At 56.9% G+C, this 20,592-nt stretch overlaps 2 protein-coding genes and 1 non-coding gene across 3 annotated transcripts; 2 read left to right on the top strand and 1 right to left on the bottom strand.

The window, feature by feature from the left end:
• On the top strand, positions 1-2,511 carry ZFP36 (ZFP36 ring finger protein). Its single transcript, XM_052655724.1, has 2 exons — positions 1-116; positions 957-2,511. Exons 1-2 carry the CDS (start codon positions 93-95, stop codon positions 1,908-1,910), a joined length of 978 nt encoding a protein of 325 aa, XP_052511684.1. The 5' UTR covers positions 1-92; the 3' UTR covers positions 1,911-2,511.
• Positions 2,512-5,429: 2,918 nt separating this feature from the next.
• TRNAI-UAU (transfer RNA isoleucine (anticodon UAU)) lies at positions 5,430-5,522 on the bottom strand. Its single transcript is given in 2 exon segments — positions 5,430-5,465; positions 5,485-5,522. It is a non-coding gene; the product is annotated as a tRNA-Ile (tRNA).
• Positions 5,523-6,962: 1,440 nt separating this feature from the next.
• Positions 6,963-16,739, top strand: PLEKHG2 (pleckstrin homology and RhoGEF domain containing G2). Its single transcript, XM_052656038.1, has 18 exons — positions 6,963-7,491; positions 8,265-8,536; positions 8,615-8,715; positions 9,752-9,818; positions 9,941-9,987; positions 10,225-10,375; positions 10,721-10,858; positions 11,041-11,241; positions 11,977-12,069; positions 12,173-12,259; positions 12,853-12,886; positions 12,978-13,079; positions 13,175-13,222; positions 13,300-13,338; positions 13,496-13,512; positions 13,669-13,845; positions 13,951-14,881; positions 14,964-16,739. The coding sequence occupies exons 1-18, from the start codon at positions 7,389-7,391 to the stop codon at positions 16,535-16,537; spliced, it is 4,182 nt and encodes a 1,393-aa protein (XP_052511998.1). The 5' UTR covers positions 6,963-7,388; the 3' UTR covers positions 16,538-16,739.
• The last annotated feature ends 3,853 nt before the right edge of the window (positions 16,740-20,592 follow it).

Here is a 20,592-nt window from a genome sequence, read left to right on the forward strand (position 1 = left end):
AATAAAAGTGGCGGCTCTTCCACTCCACCGCAGCGTGACTTCAGCGCTCCCACTTTCCGTCGTCTCTACATCCTTCGGCCATCTGCGCCGCCATGGATCTCGCCGCCATCTACAAGGTGAGCCCCCCAACTGATCGGCACCCCGACGTCCGCAACACCTGACTCCCTTCTCAAACCAGGGCTTTCTAGGGCCGCAAACAAATTCCTGCCCCGGACCCGCCCTCCCCGCACCGGTTTCCCTTCTCAAACTGGAACTCTTTAGCGCTTCACACCGGCCCGGGGTTCCTGCCTCCCGTATCAGATCAGTGTGATCCTCTGGGGATGGAAATGGAGCCTGTGGCTTTCTGATCTCGGCCCCAACACGAGTGGGGTGGCCCTCGGAGATGGAAAGCTGGAGAACTTTTCTCAGACCGGGGCTGTCTGGAGGCGGAAATGGCCCCCACACCTGGATTACCCGAGTAGTTGCTGAGGGCGCGGTTTTGCGCGGAGGCGTTTCTGGGGCTGGAGTCTCAGGGTGAGCGGGAGCTGACTTCTGTCTCTTCGCTCCCTGCCCCAGAGGATCTTGGAACTCTAAACCCGAAGAGATCCGGACTCCTGGCTTAATTTTGCCCGCTGTTCCACTTGTGAAATTGGAGAAACCGATGAGCGGGGTCAGATCCCGAGAGGCCCAGAGGCTTAAAAAATTGGAGAACAGCAGTCTGTCCTGACTTTAGGGCCCCTCTGATCCAGCCGGGGGAGCCGAGATTAGTGGGTCCCTCGGGATGAGCTTAAATCGCGAATAAACCTCCAAATCGGGATCCTTGAGATCCGGAACCCGAGTTGTTTTTTTTCCCTTAGGGCGGGTGGGGCTGAGGCCGGGAGCCCACAAACCGGACTGGCAAGCCCTTGGTTGCCCTGCAGCTGGGGCGGGGCGTCACCCTGTATTTTCGGTGTCTTAACCGATCGTTGTTTCCACAGAGCCTCCTGTCGCTGAGCCCTGAACTGCCATCCGACCTCGGAGAGACTGAGTCCAGCACCAGCTGGGCTTCCTCGGGACCCTGGAGCCTCAGCTCATCCGACTCCAGCCTGCCTGAGGCCGCTGCCCGCCTGCCTGGCCGCTCCACCAGCCTGGTGGAGGGTCGCAGCTGCGGCTGGGTGCCCCCACCCCCAGGCTTTGCGCCCCTGGCTCCTCGACCCAGCTCGGAGCTGTCGCCCTCACCCACCTCGCCTACCGCGACTCCCACCACCTCATCCCGCTACAAGACTGAACTATGTCGGACCTTCTCAGAAAGCGGGCGCTGCCGCTATGGGGCCAAGTGCCAGTTTGCCCATGGCCTGGGTGAGCTGCGCCAGCCCAGTCGCCACCCCAAGTATAAGACGGAGCTCTGCCACAAGTTCTACCTCCAGGGTCGCTGCCCCTACGGTTCGCGCTGCCACTTCATCCACAACCCCAGCGAGGACCTGGCTGCCCCCGGCCATCCCCATGTGCTGCGCCAGAGCATCAGCTTCTCAGGGCTGCCCTCGGGCCGCCGAACCTCGCCACCACCAGCAAGCTTAGCAGGCCCTTCCGTGCCCTCATGGTCCTTCTCGCCCTCCAGCTCCCCACCACCGCCACCCGGGGACCTTCCACTTTCACCCTCTGCTTTCTCTGCTGCCCCCGGGACACCTGTGTCCCGAAGGGACCCCACCCCAGCCTGTTGCCCTTCCTGCCGAAGGGCCACCCCCAACAGCGTCTGGGGGCCTGTGGGTGGCCTAGCTCGGAGCCCTTCTGCACACTCCCTGGGATCTGATCCCGACGAATATGCCAGCAGCGGCAGCAGCCTGGGGGGATCCGACTCACCTGTCTTTGAGGCTGGGGTTTTTGGGCCACCTCAGCCACCTGCCGCCCCTCGGCGACTTCCCATCTTCAATCGTATCTCCGTTTCGGAGTGACAAGTGCCTGCCTAGTACAGATCAGCTGGATCTTAAGGGGGGCCATTTCTCTTGTGCGTGGGTTCCACAAAGGGTCCCGGGGCTGTAGGGAACTGAGGGACTCGTAATCATGTAGTTCTCCCCACCTTCCAAAGTGCATTAACTCACTCCCCTGACCCCCACGCTGGGGCAGGTCCTCAGCGTGCAGGCTGTTTGGGAAGGAGTGTTTTATGGGGTCTTTTAAAAAAATGTAGCAAGTTTGAGGGAGGTAGTAAGCCTCTTCAACTTCACCCCTGCCCAATGCTGTGAATAATAAGCCCCCAATGCCCCCTTCCAGTTCTTCTTAGATCCTGAGGCTCCAGTGTCTGGTGATTGGAGCCTCACCTGAAAGGGAATCCTGGTGCTCAAACTTCCTCCAAAAGCAAGTAGCCAAAGCCATTGCCAACGCCCGGCTCTCCCACCCCCGCCTTTGGGCCCTTTATTTATGACGACTTTATTTATTCTAATAGATTTTATAGTATTTATATATATTGGGTCGTCTGCTTCCCTTGTATTTTTCTTCCTCTTTTTGTAATATTGGAAACGATGGAATAATTATTGTTATAAGTATACACTATAATATATTAAGTAATATATATTGTTAAAAATTTATTTTTGTGGTTTTCTGGAATTTTTAAATAAAATCTGCGTGTAAATTGGAATCCCGGCTGTTGTGCGGTCTTGAGGGAGTAAGATGGGAGGGGTGGACGGTGTGGCCTTTTTTAGAAACTGGAATCAGCCTCGGGTAGCTCCTCCAAACCTACCCAGAGCCCAGGCGCTGGCGGCACTTACCTGGCAGGAAATGACGTCACCGGGCCCAGCCGTTCACCTGAGAGGGCGGGGCCAGGTGAGATCACCCGAGAGGAGCCGGGAGAGCCAGTTCCCGGGGCGTGGGGGGCGCTGAAACTCCTGTCCTGCCCGACTCCTCGACCCAGCTCTCGGCAGGGCGCGGGCGGGGACGAGATGTTTCCGTCCCCACGGGGCCGAGGGAGGAGGGCGGGGCGGAGTGGGGAGGACGGAATGTGCTGGGGCGCGAGCCCAGGGCGGGCGAAGGCAGGCGGCCGGCGCGGCGGGTGGGGGAGGGGTCGTCTCGGAAGCCGGGGCGTCCTGGGGTCCACAGAGTGTGGGCATACGCAGGTTTTCGGAATCTTGGGGGAGGCGTCTTGAAAGCCTCAGGATTCTAGAATCTCAACACTGGGGAATCTCAGACTTGGTCTTCTGGAGACCTAACACTAGAACGTTTGAAGAATCGCAGAACTGTAGACTCTGGCTTTCCGGGCCCCTTGAATCTCGAATACCAAAATCTTGGCTGTCGGGATTCGGGAGGCTCGGGATTGCGGAATCTCGACTTTTCTGAGCCGTGGAAACTCGCGGTCTCTCGCCCCAGGCGGGGTGGGAGTCGGCGATCGCGAGGCCAGGGAGGGTGGGTTTCGGTCGGGGCGGGGCTCCCGGGAGGGCCGCGTCCTCGGACCATACAAGGCAAGAGGCGGCGGGAACCACCCTGGGGCGGAGGAGCCCGGCGCTCCGAGCCCGGAAGCTGCCCAGCGTCAGCGCCTGCGCCCCGCCCCCTTCCGTCGCGGCCTCCTCCCGCTTCGACCCCTGTTTCTCTGCTTACCCCTGGTTTTCCTCTACCCCATCTTCCCTCTCCTCTCCCCACCTCCGCCCTCCTCCCCCCTTTCAGTTCCTCCTCGCCAGACCCTCCTGCGCCACTCTTCCCCTCCCCTACTTCCCCACCCTCTCCAGTTCTTCCCCTCCCCCCAGCACTTGTCTCCCCTTCCTCTTTTTACTTTCCTTTCCTTCTTGCCCCCATCCTCCGCCCTCTATCCCCTGTTCTCTTCCTTTCCAGTTCCCTTCCTCTTCTCGCTCCCTTTCCTTTCCTCTCCACTCCTCTCTCCCTGCCTACACTCTTCTTCCCCTTGGTTCCACCTCCCTCCTCAGCCCATTTCTGCCGTACCCCATTCCCTCCTAGAGTGCTCGTCTCTTCCCCTCCCATCCTCATGCCTCCTTGACCTCTCACTGCTTGGCCCTCTCCCGTAGCCCACTGGTGGGCCCTAACCTTTGATCTCCTTTCCCACGAAGCCCTCCCATCTCCGCGCTTCTTTTTGGGAAAGGGCTGGGGAAAGAGAGAGACAGAAACCTAGAAATGTTGGAGAGGAAGCGCAAGCTACGCAGATATATACAGACACTAAAAGAACAAGAAGTAACACAAAGAGTTCTTCCCTTTGCAAAAAAACAGATACTCTGCCCCTTGGAAGTAAACTAATAAACCCTTGTTTGAGAAAACAGCACCTGCCACGAGTTACCAGTGCAGAGAGCCGGTCCTCTTAACATTTTTTCCCTCAAAGCCACAATCCAAACCAACAGCAACCCTGTCTGATTCACTTTCTAAAGAGATGTTACAGCCCACCCTCCTGACTCTTCTCTGGCCCCACCTGCCCGTAGCTTCAGTCTCTTCCCCACTTCCCCGCTAAACAACCAAAGGGAAACTATCATGACACCTCAGTCAGAACACAGTAATGCCAAAGTCCTAAGTCCTAATCGCCTACACAGCCTGGCTCTCATCTTTGGTCACTCTTGCTCTAGTCATGGCTTTTGCCGGTACACCTCAGCCACAGGGCCTTTGCACTGGCTGTTTCTGTTGTACTCCCCGAAGTATCCCAACAGCTTGCTCCCCTTCTTCAGGTCTCTGCTCAAATGTTTTCTCAGAGATGGTCCCTGACTACTATTATTGCAACCCCCTTCCTCCCTACCTTGCTCTACTTTTTCCATGATGTTTATTATCACCACCTAACATATAAAATTACTTAGATCTTAGGTTTATAGCAATCAGCCGCCCCCCCCCCCACAACCCTTCACATTCGAGTGTCAAATCCTCAGAGGCAGGGACTTTGTCTTGGTCACTGCTGTATCACTCACATCTAAACCCCAAACAGGAACCAGTCACATAGTGGTCACAAGCTTCAGAATTTATTGAAAAAAATAATCGATTCAGAAACGAGGAGAGAGAACAACACACACACACACACATACACACACACACGATAGTAACTGAGGTAATTGATGTTAATTAAACATTGTAATTATTTCACAATTTACATGTATCTAACATTATTTTGTTCACCTTGAACTAACAGCGATTATATATATCGCGATAAAACTGGAAGAAGAAAATCCAAGATAGAAAAAGATGGACAAAGAGACAGTGTCACTTACATAGTTTGCCGAGAACTGACACTGCCTGACACATCTACAAAATTCTTAAACTGAGATTTAGACCCAAACTCCCAGATATCTAAGAGGCAACACCACCCCCTGGTGACGAAGAGGAAAACTGCACATCCCCACAATAGAAAACACTCCCTAACCGATCTTTCACCAGTCCCAGGATTCTTTCCAGCCTAAAAATTCCGACGATCGAAATGTTTATTCTTTTAAGTGACATAAATGTTTAGGTTGATTAATAAGAATAAATTTATAAATTGGTAAGAGAAAATGAAAAACTGCTCCAGGTGAGGATCGAACTCACAACCTCGGCATCGCTCCGCTCGCACTGCCATATAAGTACCGCGCGCTAACCGATTGCGCCACTGGAGCTTCGGCCGCACCCCTGCGCCGCGGAGTCCTTCAGTCATTCCTGACCACGTGACCTTGGAGGCTAGCCCCGCCTCTACTTTGCATATACAAATAGGAATCTTTGGATTGGCCGATAGGAGAAAGTGCGTTACCAGTTCCGGCTTCTCACGCCTGGAAGGCTCTTGCTGTAAAAGGGAAAAGTCTGCGAGGCTTTTGGTATGTGGGGGTGTAGCCTGTCCGGGACCGCCTTCTCATCAATATTCAGAATCCAGGGAGGAGGGGTCTTAACCCTTTGCGGGCTGGCCGGCCGGAAGGCGGCCCCTCCCCCCTGCGGGCGGGAACAGGATATGAGCCCGGCGGGGGGGGAGGGGAAGCCCCAGGCGACCGCCCCCCGCCCCACCGCTGGGACCGGACTCTCCAGCCACAGATGTGGCGCCGCCGCCGCCGCCAGTTCCCGGTGCCAGCCATCCCGAAGCCTGAGGGGTCTACAGTTGCAGACTCCAGCCGTCCGAAATTCTGCACCGGCGTCCTGAGAGACCCCGAAGCCCAGGCCCCAGCGTCCAGGCAGGCTAGAGGACCCCAGATATCCAGGTGCCCAGCGCCCCCTCCTGGAGGAGGAGCCAGGAGTCCGGGACATCAGCCCCGCGCGACCCTGGAGGCCGAGCTTCCTGCAGCCGGTTTCGAAGAACTTAGGATCTCAGACCGGAGATTCCCTCCAGAGTTTTTCCCAGAAAGCTGAGCCCAAAACTCCCGGGACTGGAGGAACTTGGGATACGGACTCCTAGAGCCTCATCCAGCCCGTTGGGGGCTGAAGCGCCCACTAAAAGAGGACCCTGGAATTTGGGACTCTCTGCGCTCCTGTCTGGAAGTAGTTTAACCCCTGCTCTTAGAGTTAGGGAACTCAGGAATCCAGCCCTCCCCCCACCCCACGACCCCGTCTAGAAGACTCAGGAATTTGGGTTCCCAGCACCCCTATCTGAGACTCGAGCGTCGAGGCTCCCAGCATCTTCCGTTTAGAGGACGAAAGAAATCTGGACCACTGCTCCCGGTTTTCCGAGAGACCCCGGATTCTGGTTCCCGGAGCCGGAGAGCCCGAAGTTCACACCCCTGACTTGCAGAGACCCGAGAGTGTCGGCTCTGCGCCTCCCCGGGGGCCGTGCTAGGGTCAAATAGGAACCGGGCTGCCTCGGTTCGGGGCTGGAGACTCCCGGGGAGGTGAGGGGGGAGGCGAGGGGCCCCGAAGGGCTGGGGGAGGGGGCGGCGCCGCAGCCGCTGAACAATGAGGGGGCGTGCCGGCGGGGGGCGAGCGGAGGCGCCGGCGGGGAGTTGGGGGCTAGAGGGCTGTGGGGAGGCGCTGCGGCTGTGGGGACAGTGAGCGGATCTCGGAGGGACTTGACTGAAAGGGGTCGAGGACTCAGGGCCAGCGCCCCGACTCGCAGCCCTCGGTGGGGGAGGAAGCCGTCTGCAGGACCCTGGCATCCGGTCCCCCAGCCTCCTCCGCCCTCCCCTGGGACCCCGCGGCCTCCCGCCCACGGCTTTTTCCCAGCCCTGCCCCTCGCCCTCGGCTCCAACCGGAGCCCAAACGTTCCCAGGATCCCTGAACCTCCGGCCCCAGACAGACCAGACTCACAGCTTGGGCGACTCTTGTTCGCTTCACTCTTCTTTGTTTCACCCTTCCCGTTTTTTTCTGTGTTCTCTCTCCTTGCTCCCCTCTTTCTATCACTTTGCGACTGTCTCCCCGATTAGTTTCTCCCAGGGCCCCCTCCCTGGAATCAGACCATCCTCCTAACTCTCACGGGGGTGGGACGTTGTGGAGACCGGAAAGTCTATGGGGTCCTGGTATCCCAGAAGGGGGTCTTTCTGCAGAAGCCGCTGAGCCACTCAGCCATGCCCGAGGGAGCCCGTGGACTGGGCCTGTCCAAACCCAGCCCTAGCCTCGGCCACAGAGGTGAAGTGTGTGACTGTGCCGCTGTGTGTGACCCTCGGACAGGTGAGCGGGTGAGGGAGGGGTGGAGCCTGCTGGGCATTCATTCTTTCATTCAAGACCCTACAGCCTCCCAGGGTGACCCAGTGCAGGCAACACAGGCTGACCAAGACAACCTTGGCCCTCCTGCACAGAGCTCCAGGTCCGGTAGGGAGAGGGACTCATCCTGAGGCCCTGAGGGAAGCCCAGCACACAGTGGTCAGGGCTGGCTGGGATGGGGAGAGCTCAGAGGGCAGTCGGACCCCTGTCTGGGAGATCAAGGGAGGCTTCCTGGAGGAGGGGGATATCTAAACTGAGAATTGAAAGATTAGGTGGGGTGAATTGAGAGAGGGCAGGAAGCGTATTCTGCGCAGGGGCAGAGAGGTGAGAAGAGGCTGCTTATTTGAGTAACCCAGAGAAGCTGAGTGTGCCTGGAGCCCAAAGGGTAAGAAGTGGTGTGTCTTGAGAGAAGTACACACTGGAAAGGTCTCTAATGGCCACCTTGCAGAGGGCCCTTTGGATCTCAGGAGTTTGGACTTTACCCTGAGGGCAGGAATGGGATTATCCTCGTGAGAGTAAAAGAGTCAGGCTAAATAATAAAGTTCTCCCAGGATGACACATGGAGGTGGATTCAAGGAATGGGGGTCAGCAGTTCAGAGAGGACCCTGCCTGGAGAGGACAGGGCTGATTAGAGAGGGGAGCTGGTTAGAGAGATGTTGATCAGGGGTGGGTGAGTTTTGGGGGCTGAGTGCACTTACTCAGTTGAGGAGCCCCCCTGATGGCTTGTTCCACAACCCCAGGAGCCCCTGCCACCCCCGCCATGACCTCCCCACGAGGTTCTGGGAGCTCCACGTCCTTGAGCACTGTGGGCTCTGAGGGGGACCCGGCTCCGGGCCCCACCCCAGCCTGCTCAGCCTCGAGGCCAGAGCCCCTTCCAGGGCCCCCCATCCGCCTGCATCTGTCGCCCGTGGGGACCTCGGGTTCTTCGAAACCCTCGAGGCTGGAGCGTGTGGCCCGTGAGATTGTGGAGACAGAGCGGGCCTACGTCCGGGACCTCCGAAGCATCGTGGAGGTGAGGCGGGAGGGCATCCCAGTGCCGTGGGGACCTGGGCCAGCCCTTCCACCCCCATAACCCCAGTCATTCCCACAGGACTACCTGGGCCCTCTGCTGGATGGCGGGGTTCTGGGGCTGAGTGCGGAGCAGGTGGGCACACTGTTTGCCAACATCGAGGACATCTACGAGTTCAGCAGGTCAGGGATGGGTGGGGTGGGCAGGGGGGTGGGCTAGGGAGCTCAGGAAGAGAGGCTGTGTTCTAACCCAAACCTTGGCACCCAACAGTGCCCTGTCCAGACTGGAACATGGGGTCTTATGATATTGGGCAGGGATCACGATGGGGAATGAGAACCCAGATGAGGTCCAAATATCAGGATGGATCCAGGCAATGAGATGGGGCTAGCGCCATGTCAGATCATGGAGCACAGTGAATCAAAGACTCCTGTGCAGGCTGAGGATCATGACAGTGTGAGCATTTGTGTGACTCATCCTGGGAAACCCCACAGTCCAGACAAACCAGGATGGTTGGCCCCCCAGTGCGGAGGGTGCTAGAGTTCCAGGAAAGCGTGACACCTACGTGTCTTAATGACACTTGTTGTTGTTCAGTCGCTCCATCGTGTCCGACTCTTTGCGACCCCATGAACTGCAGCACACCAGGCTTTCCTGTGCTTCACCATCTCCCGGAGCGTGCTCAGACTCATATGCACTGAGTCGGTGATGCCATCCAGCCGTCTCATCCTCTGATGACGCTTAATTACACTTTTTTTTTGGCCTCACCGCTTGCATTTCGGGATCTTAGTTCTCCAACCAGGGACCAAACCTGGACCCAGCAGTGAAGGCACCTAGTCTAACCACTGGACCACCAGGGAATTCCCTAATTACACATAAAGTTCTTGTGGGAGGTTTGTGAGTCACGACAAGTTTTCAGGGTCACAATAGGATCTTAAGATTATCGCAGCTCTAACGGTCCTGACACCCCTTTCCCGGGCTGTGCCCCATGAGATCCCCAAGGCTCATGCTGCCTGTGACAAGATCTCAGGCGGAGGAACATGATGCTGCCCAAGGACAGCATCTGAGCAGGTTGCTACCTCCCACGTCGTGATCAGAGGACCCTTCATGTGGACGTGACATCCCATCCTGGCAGCCCACCAAAGCCCAGCCTTCTGGTGTCCTCTCGGGGTGGGTGTGTGGGGGCAGGGTGGTCCTTCACCCTTTCTCTCTGCCCCTCCCCAGTGAGCTCCTGGAAGACCTGGAGGGCAGCAGCAGCGCCGGGGGCATCGCCGAGTGCTTTGTGCAGAGGGTGAGGCTGGGGCCTGGGTAAGGGGGTTAGGGTGGGAGGGGAGCAGGCCTGGGCTAGGCTTGGAGGGAGGGGTCCTGAGGAGTTGGGCACTGACGTCTCCCTGATTCCCTTGTTGCCCACAGAGCGAGGATTTCGACATCTACACATTGTACTGCATGAACTACCCGAGGTGAGGACTGAGAAGCACCTGTTGGGCCCAGGCTGTGCCCCACAAGTTGATGCGCGCTAGCCGAGCACCCCCTACCCCAACCCAGTCAAGTCCCAACACTGCCGGACCGCGACCATGTCCGCCTTCTCCCTAACCTCAACCAGCCCCTGAGCGTTCCCAAACCCTGGTCACTCCCTGACCCCTCCCAGCCTGGCCCACTGTAGCTGCCCATCCCCCTGACCTGTGCTGTGTCCCCAGCTCCCTGGCCCTACTCCGGGAGCTGTCACTGTCCCCGCCAGCAGCCATGTGGCTGCAAGAGCGCCAGGCCCAGCTCCATCACTCGCTGCCCCTGCAGAGCTTCCTGTTGAAGCCTGTCCAGCGCATCCTCAAGTACCATCTGCTGCTGCAGGTCAGCTGTGGGCCCCCGGGGGGGCTGCCTGGGGAGGGGCGGGGTCCTGTCCGTTGGCCACCTGGTGGTGCATCTGGAGTGTGGACCCTGGGAAAGCTGGGCCAGCCAGGACCAGGGAGGCCTCTGGTCCCTAGAAACTGGGCCAGCTCTGGGGCAGTGTCTTGTTAGCAGTGGGGGCTGGCGCCCGCTGACTTCACTTCCTGTCTTTGCTTGCTTGTCTCTCTCTCGGTCTCCGGCTCTCCATCTCTGCCCCTGCCTCTCTCTGTCTCTGTCTCTGTCTCTCTCTCTCTGTTCGTCTCTCCCTTCTTCTGTTCGTCTTCCTCTCCCTGGGCGCCTGCCCTCCAGGAGCTGGGCAAGCACTGGGCAGAGGGCCCGGATGCCGGGGGCCGCGAGATGGTGGAGGAGGCTATTGTGTCCATGACAGCGGTCGCCTGGTACATCAATGACATGAAACGCAAGCAGGAGCATGCTGCGCGCCTCCAGGTGACCCTGGGAGAGGGCTGGGACCCGCCGTGGGCCGGGGGGGGGGCATGGTGGACCTGAGGGCCTCCGGCGGGGGGTCGGTCAGAGCCTTGGGGTGGACTGGGACCTCACAGTCTGCTTGCTAACCACCCTGTCTTGATTTGCGTGCACTGCCAACCGGTGTGTTCCTGGGGTCCTGGCAGGAGGTGCAACGGCGCCTGGGCGGCTGGACCGGTCCGGACCTCAGCGCTTTTGGGGAGCTAGTGCTGGAGGGCGCATTCCGAGGTGGTGGAGGGAGCGGCCCCCGACTCCGAGGGGGTGAACGGCTGCTCTTTCTGTTCTCACGGATGCTGCTCGTGGCCAAGCGCCGGGGACCGGAATACACCTACAAGGGCCACATCTTTGTGAGTTCAGGAATGGGGGCGGGGCCGGATGTTGCCTGCTAGGTGTATTCTATACAGAGCTGTAGAGCCAAAGGCGTGGCTAGGGGCAGGGTATACACGAGTGGGCAACTCGCTTAAAAGGACCACGTTTCCTTGAGTCGAGGAGCAAGGTAGGGTTTAATAAGGAAAGGCAGGCAGGGTCAGAGCTATGCAGAGGTGATGTGGACCTAGAAGGGGAGGACCTGGATCTGCCCACCAGGCAAGCATCTACACTACTCTGCAGTCACGTCTTTTTGACCCAGATGAGAGTGGGAGGGCTGGTGAGGGAGAGCTGAGCCCAGCCTGGTGGGGAGGGTTGACGGGGTGGGAAGGGGACATCTTTTATTTATTTACGGGTGCGCTAGGTCTTGATTACTGTGAGAGCTTTTGCCCAGTTGAGGCACGGTGGCGTCTCTTATTGTGGAGTACAGGCTCTGGGGCGCAGGGGCTTCAAGAGTTGTGGTATGTGAACTCAGTGGTTGCGGCTTGCAGGCTGTAGAGCGCAGGCTTAATAGTTGTGGTGCAGGGGCTATTCCGTGGCATGTGGGATCTTCCCTGATTAGGGATCAAACCCAGGTCTCCTGCACTGGCCTGCAGATTCTTTACCACTGAGCCACCAGGGAAGCTGCAAAGGGGACATCTTTTAGGAGGAGGGGGCTCAGATACACTTGAGGGGTACATGGATGAGTCTGAGGTGTCTCTCTGCCCCTCACCCAGTGCTGCAACCTGAGTGTGAGCGAGAACCCTCGAGACCCTCTAGGGTTCAAGGTGTCCGATCTGACCATTCCCAAGCACAGGCACCTGCTCCAGGTGAGCATAGGGTGGGGCTGGGCAGGCGGGGATTTCCCGGCCCCCAAGTCCCTAGACCTCACAACTGGCTCCCAATTCCACCCCCACCTCACCCCACCCCCAGGCCAGGAACCAAGAAGAGAAGAGGCTGTGGATTCACTGTCTCCAGCGCCTCTTCTTTGAGAACCACCCCGCCTCCATCCCTGCCAAGGTACAGTTCCTACCACCACTAGGGGGTCCTCAGGGTGCTGGGGACCCATGCATGCACTCTCAGTCATGTCCAAGTCTTTGTGACCACCCTGAACTATAGCCCACCAGGCTCCTCTGTCCGTGGGATTTCCCAATCAGGAAGACTGGAGTGGGCTGCCATCTCTAAGGGATCTTGCCGACCCAGAGGTTGAACCTGCGTCTCTTTGCATCTCCTGCATGGGCAGGAGGATTCTTTTACCACTGCGCCATTTGGGAAGGCCCCCCAACTCAATAGCACTGAAAGACCCTGAGTGCCAGGGACGGGGTTGGGGGCGCAGTCTTACAGCATGATAGTTACATTCAAAGTTGGGTTACCTGGGTTTCAGTCCTAGCTCCACAACATCCCTGCTGTGTGATTCTGGGCAAGTAACTTAACCTCTCTGGCTTCAGCTTCCTCACGTGGAGGAATAATAGCACCAACTTCATAGGGCTGTGGGGAGGATTCGTCAGTATCAGTCATGTAAGGCACCTGACAGGTAGCAGCACCCTTTAATCAGACCGAGCCTGGGGTTCTCAGGGCCCAGCCCCCTCAACCCTCATGCTTATCTTTTTCAGGCAAAACAAGTCCTCCTTGAAAACAGCCTGCACTGTGAGTCGGGACCTCGGGTTGGGAGGATGTGACAGTAGAGGAATCGCTTCAAAGAAAAAGTAGAATATTAGCTCCAAATCTCTTCCTGTAGGTGCTCCTAAAAGCAAGCCTATCCCAGAGCCCCTTACACCCCCACTTGGGTCTCCCTGCCCGCGAGATGCTAGAAGTTTCACTCCTGGACGACGGAACACAGGTAAAGGAGATGGAACCCTGAGGTTCCCCCTCATCCCTCCCCCAGGAACCTGGAGTGGGGGTCCTAACAGGGTTCCAATCTACCTCTCCCCACAGCTCCATCACCAGGACCCACCGCTACCCGTCGCGGCCGCAGACAGTCTGGTGAGTACCCTCCCCTAAGAGTGAACTTGGTGTCATGTGGGGGAGTGGGCCCTGACATCACTGTGTCTTCCTCTTAGAGCCTCTAAAGGACCTTTACGTCCTGTTGCCACACAGCGGTGAGTGACTGCCCAGCCCAGCCTGGTGCGCCCGTGTCTGTTCCCTGGGCCTCGCGGGCGTCGTGAAGGAGGGGTGATGGGGCCACTCATCAATAACAAGGAATAACACTTGTTCCTCCATCTCACTCTTTCCTCTTTCTCATCTCTTCCTCCCCAGCTAAGCCTAGACTCAAGGTGAGAAACATTCCACAACGCGTACTCCTGGGTCTATTGGGGGAGGGAACTTGAGTTCCCAAGTCCCCGGTCTGAAGAAGGTGATGAGGCCCTGTCCTCTGAGGGAGGGGATTGGGGCCCCCAGACTCCCGCCCTCCTTCCTTGCCTTCCTCACAGCACACCGGCAGTGCAGGGGAGCTCTACCCGCCCCTGGAGCCTCAGCCACCAAGTCCCACTTCTGGACCCCCTGAGGACCTGGAGGACACAGGACCCCCCACGCTGGACCCTTCTGGGCCCTCAATCACTGAAGAAATCCTGGAGCTCCTGAACCAAAGAGGCCTTCGAGATCCGGGGGTGAGCCAGGCGTCCCCTCCCAATGTCCTTGGGGCTCCAGGCCTGGGTGGGCGTAGCCTGGGATTCAGGGGGCCAACCCACGCTGACACCTTTTGGCTTCCTCAGGGCCCCCTACAGCCACCCCATGATGTTCCCAAGTTCCCCGGAGACTCCCAAGTGCCAGGCGACAGTGACACCCTCACATTCCAAGGCCTGCCCAGCCGAGACTCTTCAGAAGAGGAGGAGGAAGAAGAACTGGACATGGATGAACGGGAGCCTTCCCCACTCCATGTCCTGGAGGGGCTCGAGGGTTCCAGTGCGGCTGAAATTGCTGACATTCCCAGCCTTTCCAAAAGCCCCGACAGACCCAGCCTCCCTGAAGTGCCCAGCCTTTCTGAAATTCCCCAGATGCCCCGCCTCCCCAGCCTCTCTGACATTTCCAGTGTTTTTGAAATGCCCTGCCTTCCAGCCATTCCTAGCGTCCCTGACATTCCTAGTCTTTCCAGCGCTGCCCGCCCACTCCCCTGTGACTCCTGGCTCCAGGGACCCCCGCAGGAGCTGGATGAGACTCTAGCCACCCGGAGAGAACTTTTCCCCGGAAGCACTTCTGGAAAACTGGGCGAGCCCTCCTCAGAAGGCAGGGCAGGGCGAGAGGAGGATGAAGGAGGATCATTCCCAGAATTCCAGCCCCAAGATGTCACCCGGGATCAGGGATTCTCACATGAGTTGGAGTTCCGCTCTTGCTCTGAAATCCGGAGCGCCTGGCAGGCCCTGGAGCAGGGGCAGCTGGCCCGGCCGGGTTTTCCTGAGCCACTGGTGATCCTGGAAGACTCGGACCTGAGTGGAGGCAGTGGCAGTGCAGGAGGGAAGGCGGGAGTCCCGACTTCGGAGAGGTCAGCATCCCGAGTGCGAGAGTTGGCCCGGCTTTACAGCGAGCGGATCCAGCACATGCAGCGGGCTGAGACCCGGGCATCGGCCAACGCACCCCGCCGCAGGCCTCGGGCTCTGGCCCAGCCGCAGCTGTTACCTGGCCTGTCCCAGGAGCAGGCCGAGCCAGGTGAGGTCCAGGTATATGGTCAGCAGAGGTGGCCCCAGCTGGGGGATCTGTCCTAACTCAACCCATCTGTCTTTGCATGCAGGACCCCTGCCTGCCTTTGGACATGTGCTGGTGTGTGAGCTGGCCTTCCCTCTGACCTGTGCCCAGGAATCTGTCTCCCTCAGCCCTGCTGCCCGGGTTCAAGCTGCCACACCCTTGACTAAGCAGGGAGGCTGCCAGGACAGCCAGGGTCTACATGTTTCAAGTTTGCCTGAGCAAGACCATCTGAGCCTCCAGGTTCCAGCTGCTACCCCCCTGCCTGAGCAAGGAAGCCTCTGGAATACCCAGATTCCAGCCACCACACCTTTGCTGGAAGAGGAAGACCCCCCAGATAGCCAGGCTGCAGCTATTACAATTTCACCAGATCGAGGCCACCTGGAAATCCAAGTGCCAGCTGCCACTGCTTTGCAGGAGCATAGAGACCACGTGGGTACTCAGGTTCCTTCTAGCACCTCATCTCCTGAGCAAAGAGGCCACGTGGACGTCCAGCTTCCCACCAACCCAGCTTCACCCAAGCGGGGCAGTTCCTCTGATGTCACGGTTTCAGCCACCAGTCCTGCACCCAAGCAAGAAGGCTGCTGGGACAGCCAGAGCCCAACCAACACCCCTGTAACTAAGCCAGGAGGCTCCAGGGATGTTCAGTCCCCAGCTACTGCCTGTGGGCCAGCCGTCAATCCTTCGCTCATACACAGAAACAGCCTGGACCCTCAGATCCCAGCTGACACCCCACTGCCCTTGCAGCGTGACCTCCCAGACATTCAGGTTCCGGGTACCTCACCTTTGCCTGTACACAGAGGCCGCTTGGACCGTCAGAACCCAGCTGATGCCCCACCGTCCTTGCCCCAGGAACCCCCCGATTTTCAGGTTCCAGCTGCCACACCTTTGCCCCAGACAGCAAGCCTCACGGACACAGACTCCCAGGTCCAAGCCCTCCTGCCTTTGCCCCAGCAGGGAGGCCTCCGAGACATCCAGGGTCGTGCCGCTGCACCTTGGCTTCAGGAACAAAGCCTCACAGACCTCCAGGTTCAGAAGCTGACACCTTTGTTGGAACAGAAGGGCCTCACGAATGACCAGGTTCCAGCCACCGCACCTTTGCCTGAGCAAGGAGGCCCTATGGACACTCAGGGCCTGTTACCCACCCCAGTCCAGACCACCATGCTTTTGGCCAAACAAGGAGGCCCCTCGGTCTCTCACGCTGCCAGATCAGAGTCTTCAGACTTGACCCCACCCCACAGTCCCCCACCCCCGACACGGAAGCTCCTGGGCCCCAATGCGGCTGCCCTTTCAAGATACCTGGCAGCTTCGTACATCAGCCAGAGCCTGGCTCGGCGACAGGGGCCTGGAGGAGAGGCTCCTCCAGCCTCCCGAGGCCCTTGGTCCTCCTCTGCTCCCACATCACGGGCACCTTCACCGCCACCCCAGCCCCAGCCCCCACCACCCCCAGCCCGGAGGCTCAGCTATGCCACCACGGTCAACATCCATGTCGGAGGTGGCGGGCGGCTGCGGCCAGCCAAGGCCCAGGTCAGGTTGAACCATCCTGCTCTCTTGGCAACCCCTCAAGAATCTGTGGGTCTCCGCAGAGCCCAGGGGGGCCCCGATGCCCCTTTCCACATGTGAGTCAGGATGTCAGGCTCCTTGAAAAGCAAAGACTTCAACCAGATGCCAGAGACCCTCAGAATTCACCCAGAAGTCCAGACACTGAACACAGGTCTAAAAATTGCTGCAGCTTGCAGACACCTGGAATCTTTGGAGAATGGCCCTTGTTACTTACCTGGATTAACCCAACAGGGATGGGGAAGGGGATGTCATTAATATTTTGTTAACTAATATGGAATTATGTGTCTTTTCCCATTCTGGAGGCAGTGGGGATGTCAGAAGGCAACAATGAATAGGAAGGTCTGATAAGGCACAAATCAGTTGTTCTGAAAATTTGGGGAATCTCAGACTCCTTTGAGAGTTACTGAAAACTGGATCCATTACAGTTGGGTTTATGAGTTCAGAAGGTTTATAAGCTGCTTAATGCCTACCCAGGAAAGCCAAGTTAAGAAGTCCCCCCCAACCCCGCCGCCAAAAAAAAGGGTTTCCCAAGCAAATCCCTTGAAGTTCTTCCTTTAGCAGTTTATTCAGTTTATGTGTCCCACTATCATCCAGTGGTCTCATCTTCATAGCCAATTCTATCCACCCAGCTGTCTCTCCATCATCTCCCTCTCTGTCCATCTGTCTTCAAATCCATTATCCTACCCATAGACTTGCTTTATTCAGCTATCTTCACCCTTTTCATCCATCATCCTACCCCACCCCCCATCTAGCACCCATTCCTCCATAAATCTACCATCCATTACCCCACCTGTCTGCCTTCTCCAGCCAACTCTATTCATCCATTCGTCCCTCCATATTCCCATTGCTGTCCATTCATTCGTTCATACATTTCATCATTCAGTCATCTCCTAGTCCATCAAGCCAACCAGCCATTTAACCATCTCTACCACCAGCCAGCCAGCCATTTTAATCTCTTTCAATCCATCCTTCCTTACCTGGATTCTTCTGGGTCTTGGTACTACAAAACTTCAGAGACAGTTCCATGCTAACACCAGAATGGATTGTGGTTTGGGATTCTGGGAAAAGTGTCCCACATCTGCCTGAGTTCTCTTGGCAACCACTCTCCACCCTCCTAAGTATTCAGTTTCTATACCCATCCATCCAGTTCTTGTATTGATCCTTTTACCTGGCCTCTTTCTAGTTGGGGGACCTCTACAGTGCCTCAGTGAACCCCCACCTCCAAGTCACTCAGGTCGTGAGACAAAGGCTTTTATTCTAAGATCGTTCTGTCCCCGTCACAGCAGTGGAAGGCCCAGTAAGCAGCACAGGTTAAGTCTCTTTGGTAATCTTAGCTTCTTTCATTGAGCACTTAACTTGTGTTCTAGATCTCACTCAGTCTTCCCTGGAATTCTCTGAGACACCACAGCACCATGGCTGAGTTGAAGCCCCAGCTTTTCCAGGACTTAGTATGGAAACCCCCCGCCCCCAGCCTGGTTGCCTCATCTGTATGATGAGGACAAGAGTATCCGCCTTTATAGGATCATCGTAAAGATTCAGTGAGCATATCCTTACTTCCCAAACGTGTTTAAGCCTGATTCTTTACCAACTGAGCAATGAGGGAAGCCCCCTGACTTACTAAGGCCGTGATCAAATTAGATGCCCCAGGATCCAGTCCCAACTCATGAAATCAGAACGCCCAAGGCAGGAGCCCAAGAATCTGGTTTTAACAATCAGTTAACAGCAAAAAATGCTGTTACTGAGTTCTAAGCTACATACCACAGGCATTAGTCACTATTTCAGCTCATTCCCTTTGAGTCCTCAATATCCCTAACAGGCAAGTGAGGATCTGTAATCCCCACTTGAGAGATGAGGAAACTCAGGCAGAGGATACTTGCCCAGTCACGTGAGTGGGAAGGCGCAGAGATGGGATTCAACCACACAGCCAAGCCTGAGTCAGCACTCTTGACTGTCTTTGTCAGGTGCTATTCTTGCCACTGGGGGTACAACAGGGAACAACTTGCCCACAAGAGGCTTGAAGCCTGGTACTCCAAAGTCCCTAAGTAATTACTGATCATTAGCTAGATAAAGTGAACAAGGCCTGGCTCAGTAAATGTTAGCTGCTGGCTTCCATTCAGTTATTTATTGAGTGGGTACGATGCCATACACCAGGGCATAGGCTGATTTGGGCTCCTTGGCCTGGACCTGCTCCACTGCAGCCTCCCAAAGGTCAGGACTGAGGCTGGCCCTCCCCGCTTCCGCCCCCAGCTGCACACTCCCAGCTTGAGGAAAGTTCCCAGCCTGGCCCAGGCTCCCAGCAGCGCCGGAATTCTCGGTATTTGAGGAGGCGGCAGCAGGGAGGGCGAAGGGGGCTGTCTACGCCAAGGCCTGGAGCGAGGAAGGAGGCGAGCCCCCTTCGCCACTTCCAGATGTGTCCCAGCTGTGCCTCTGGGAAGGAGCCAGGAGCCTCAAATTAAGGGGGTCTCTGGGCCCTGTGGGAAAACCCTGGGCACTAGGCCTGCCTTGGCCCCTCCTGGTCCCTGCCCCCAAACTCCATCCCTCCTGCCTGCCCAGCTCCTACCTCTGCCTCACGGCCCCAGCTCCAACGCCTCCTCATGAATACCTTTCTTGTTGGTCTACTACAGCCTGCCTTCTGTAAGCTCTAATTAGGACAGGCTTAAAGAGGGAAAGTAAGGTCGGCTGGCTGCGGCATGCCTTGGGACAGTGCTGCCCTCCTGGGGATGTTTAGGTTAATGCCAGTCAAACCCAGTCAGGCTGTTATTAGTAACTCCAGCTTCAATGCAAAACTTGGTGAGGTGGTTATTTTGCCACTACACTAACTTTCTCAGCAGCTACGGTGAAGATACCTGCCTGCCACCCACCTCACAGGGATGGTGTGAAGACAATCCAACAATACTTCGCCTGGCACCTAGTGGAGCTCCACCAACCATACCTCTGTGTGTAATATCTATTTTCTACACCTGAGTACCATCCCACAAGGTTGTCCTGTCGTAAACATTCTCATCAGTGCAGCCCAGCTTCACGGCCACGTGGCTCCTGTTTCATCAGTAGGGCAAACATACAGTAAATCCCAAGTTCCTTTCCCGGTTTCTGACAGTGCTGAGTCTTCGTTGCCGCACAGGTTTTCTCTAGTTGCAGAGCAGGGCTACTCTCTCAGCTGTAGTGCACGGGCTCCAGAGCACAAGTTCCATAGCTGTGGCATACAACGTAGCTGCTCCACCCCGTGTGAGATCTTCAGGGCAGCAAAACCCGTGTCTCCTGCATTGGCAGGTGGATTCTTTACCAGAGCTGCCAGGGAAGTCCTCCCAAGTTCCTTTTATAAAGAAAACTGGTGAAACTACTCCTTGATCAAGTGTGTAATGATGTTCTTAACAGTTTGCTCAGCAGGAAGTAGTGAGGAAGCCCACTTGGGGGCAGATCACTGGCTGCAAAGGCTGTTAAAGGACAGATGCCCTTCTCACCCCAATGATGCTCACTGCTGCTGCTGCTAAGTCGCTTCAGTCATGTCCGACTCTGTGCGACCCCATAGACGGCAGCCCACCAGGCTCCCCCTCCCTGGGATTCTCCAGGCAAGAACACTGGAGTGGGTTGCCATTTCCTTCTCCAATGCATGAAAGTGAAAAGTGAAAGTGAAGTCGCTCAGTCATGTCAGACTCTTAGCGACCCCATGGACTGTAGCCCACCAGGCTCCTCCATTCATGGGATTTTCCAGGTAAGAGTACTGGAGTAGGGTGCCATCGCCTTCTCCGAATGATGCTCACTAGCTTCCTTTAAATATGCGGAAAGAAACTGAGGGCAACTTAATTCACAAACAACAATTTACTTCCCTATACATATACCAGCACCATCCCCCAAAACTTTCTTCCATGACGGAAGTGCTGTAACATCTCTCTGGCCCAGGGGCAGCAACTGAGTTCACCTACATCAGCTCTTATCATCACATGGCAGACACAAGAGATGGACATGTCCTCAGATCTACGTATTCCCAGGCCCATAAGGACAGTCACATTGAGCATAACTGGGACTTGCTTTAAGGAGGCCATGGGGAGTGGGGATTACCATCGACATCCTGAAGGATGAAACCAGTCAGGGGAAATCACGCACCTACCCACAAC

This window comes from Budorcas taxicolor, chromosome 18 (genome assembly GCF_023091745.1).
Source record: "Budorcas taxicolor isolate Tak-1 chromosome 18, Takin1.1, whole genome shotgun sequence".
Lineage (NCBI taxonomy): Eukaryota > Metazoa > Chordata > Mammalia > Artiodactyla > Bovidae > Budorcas > Budorcas taxicolor.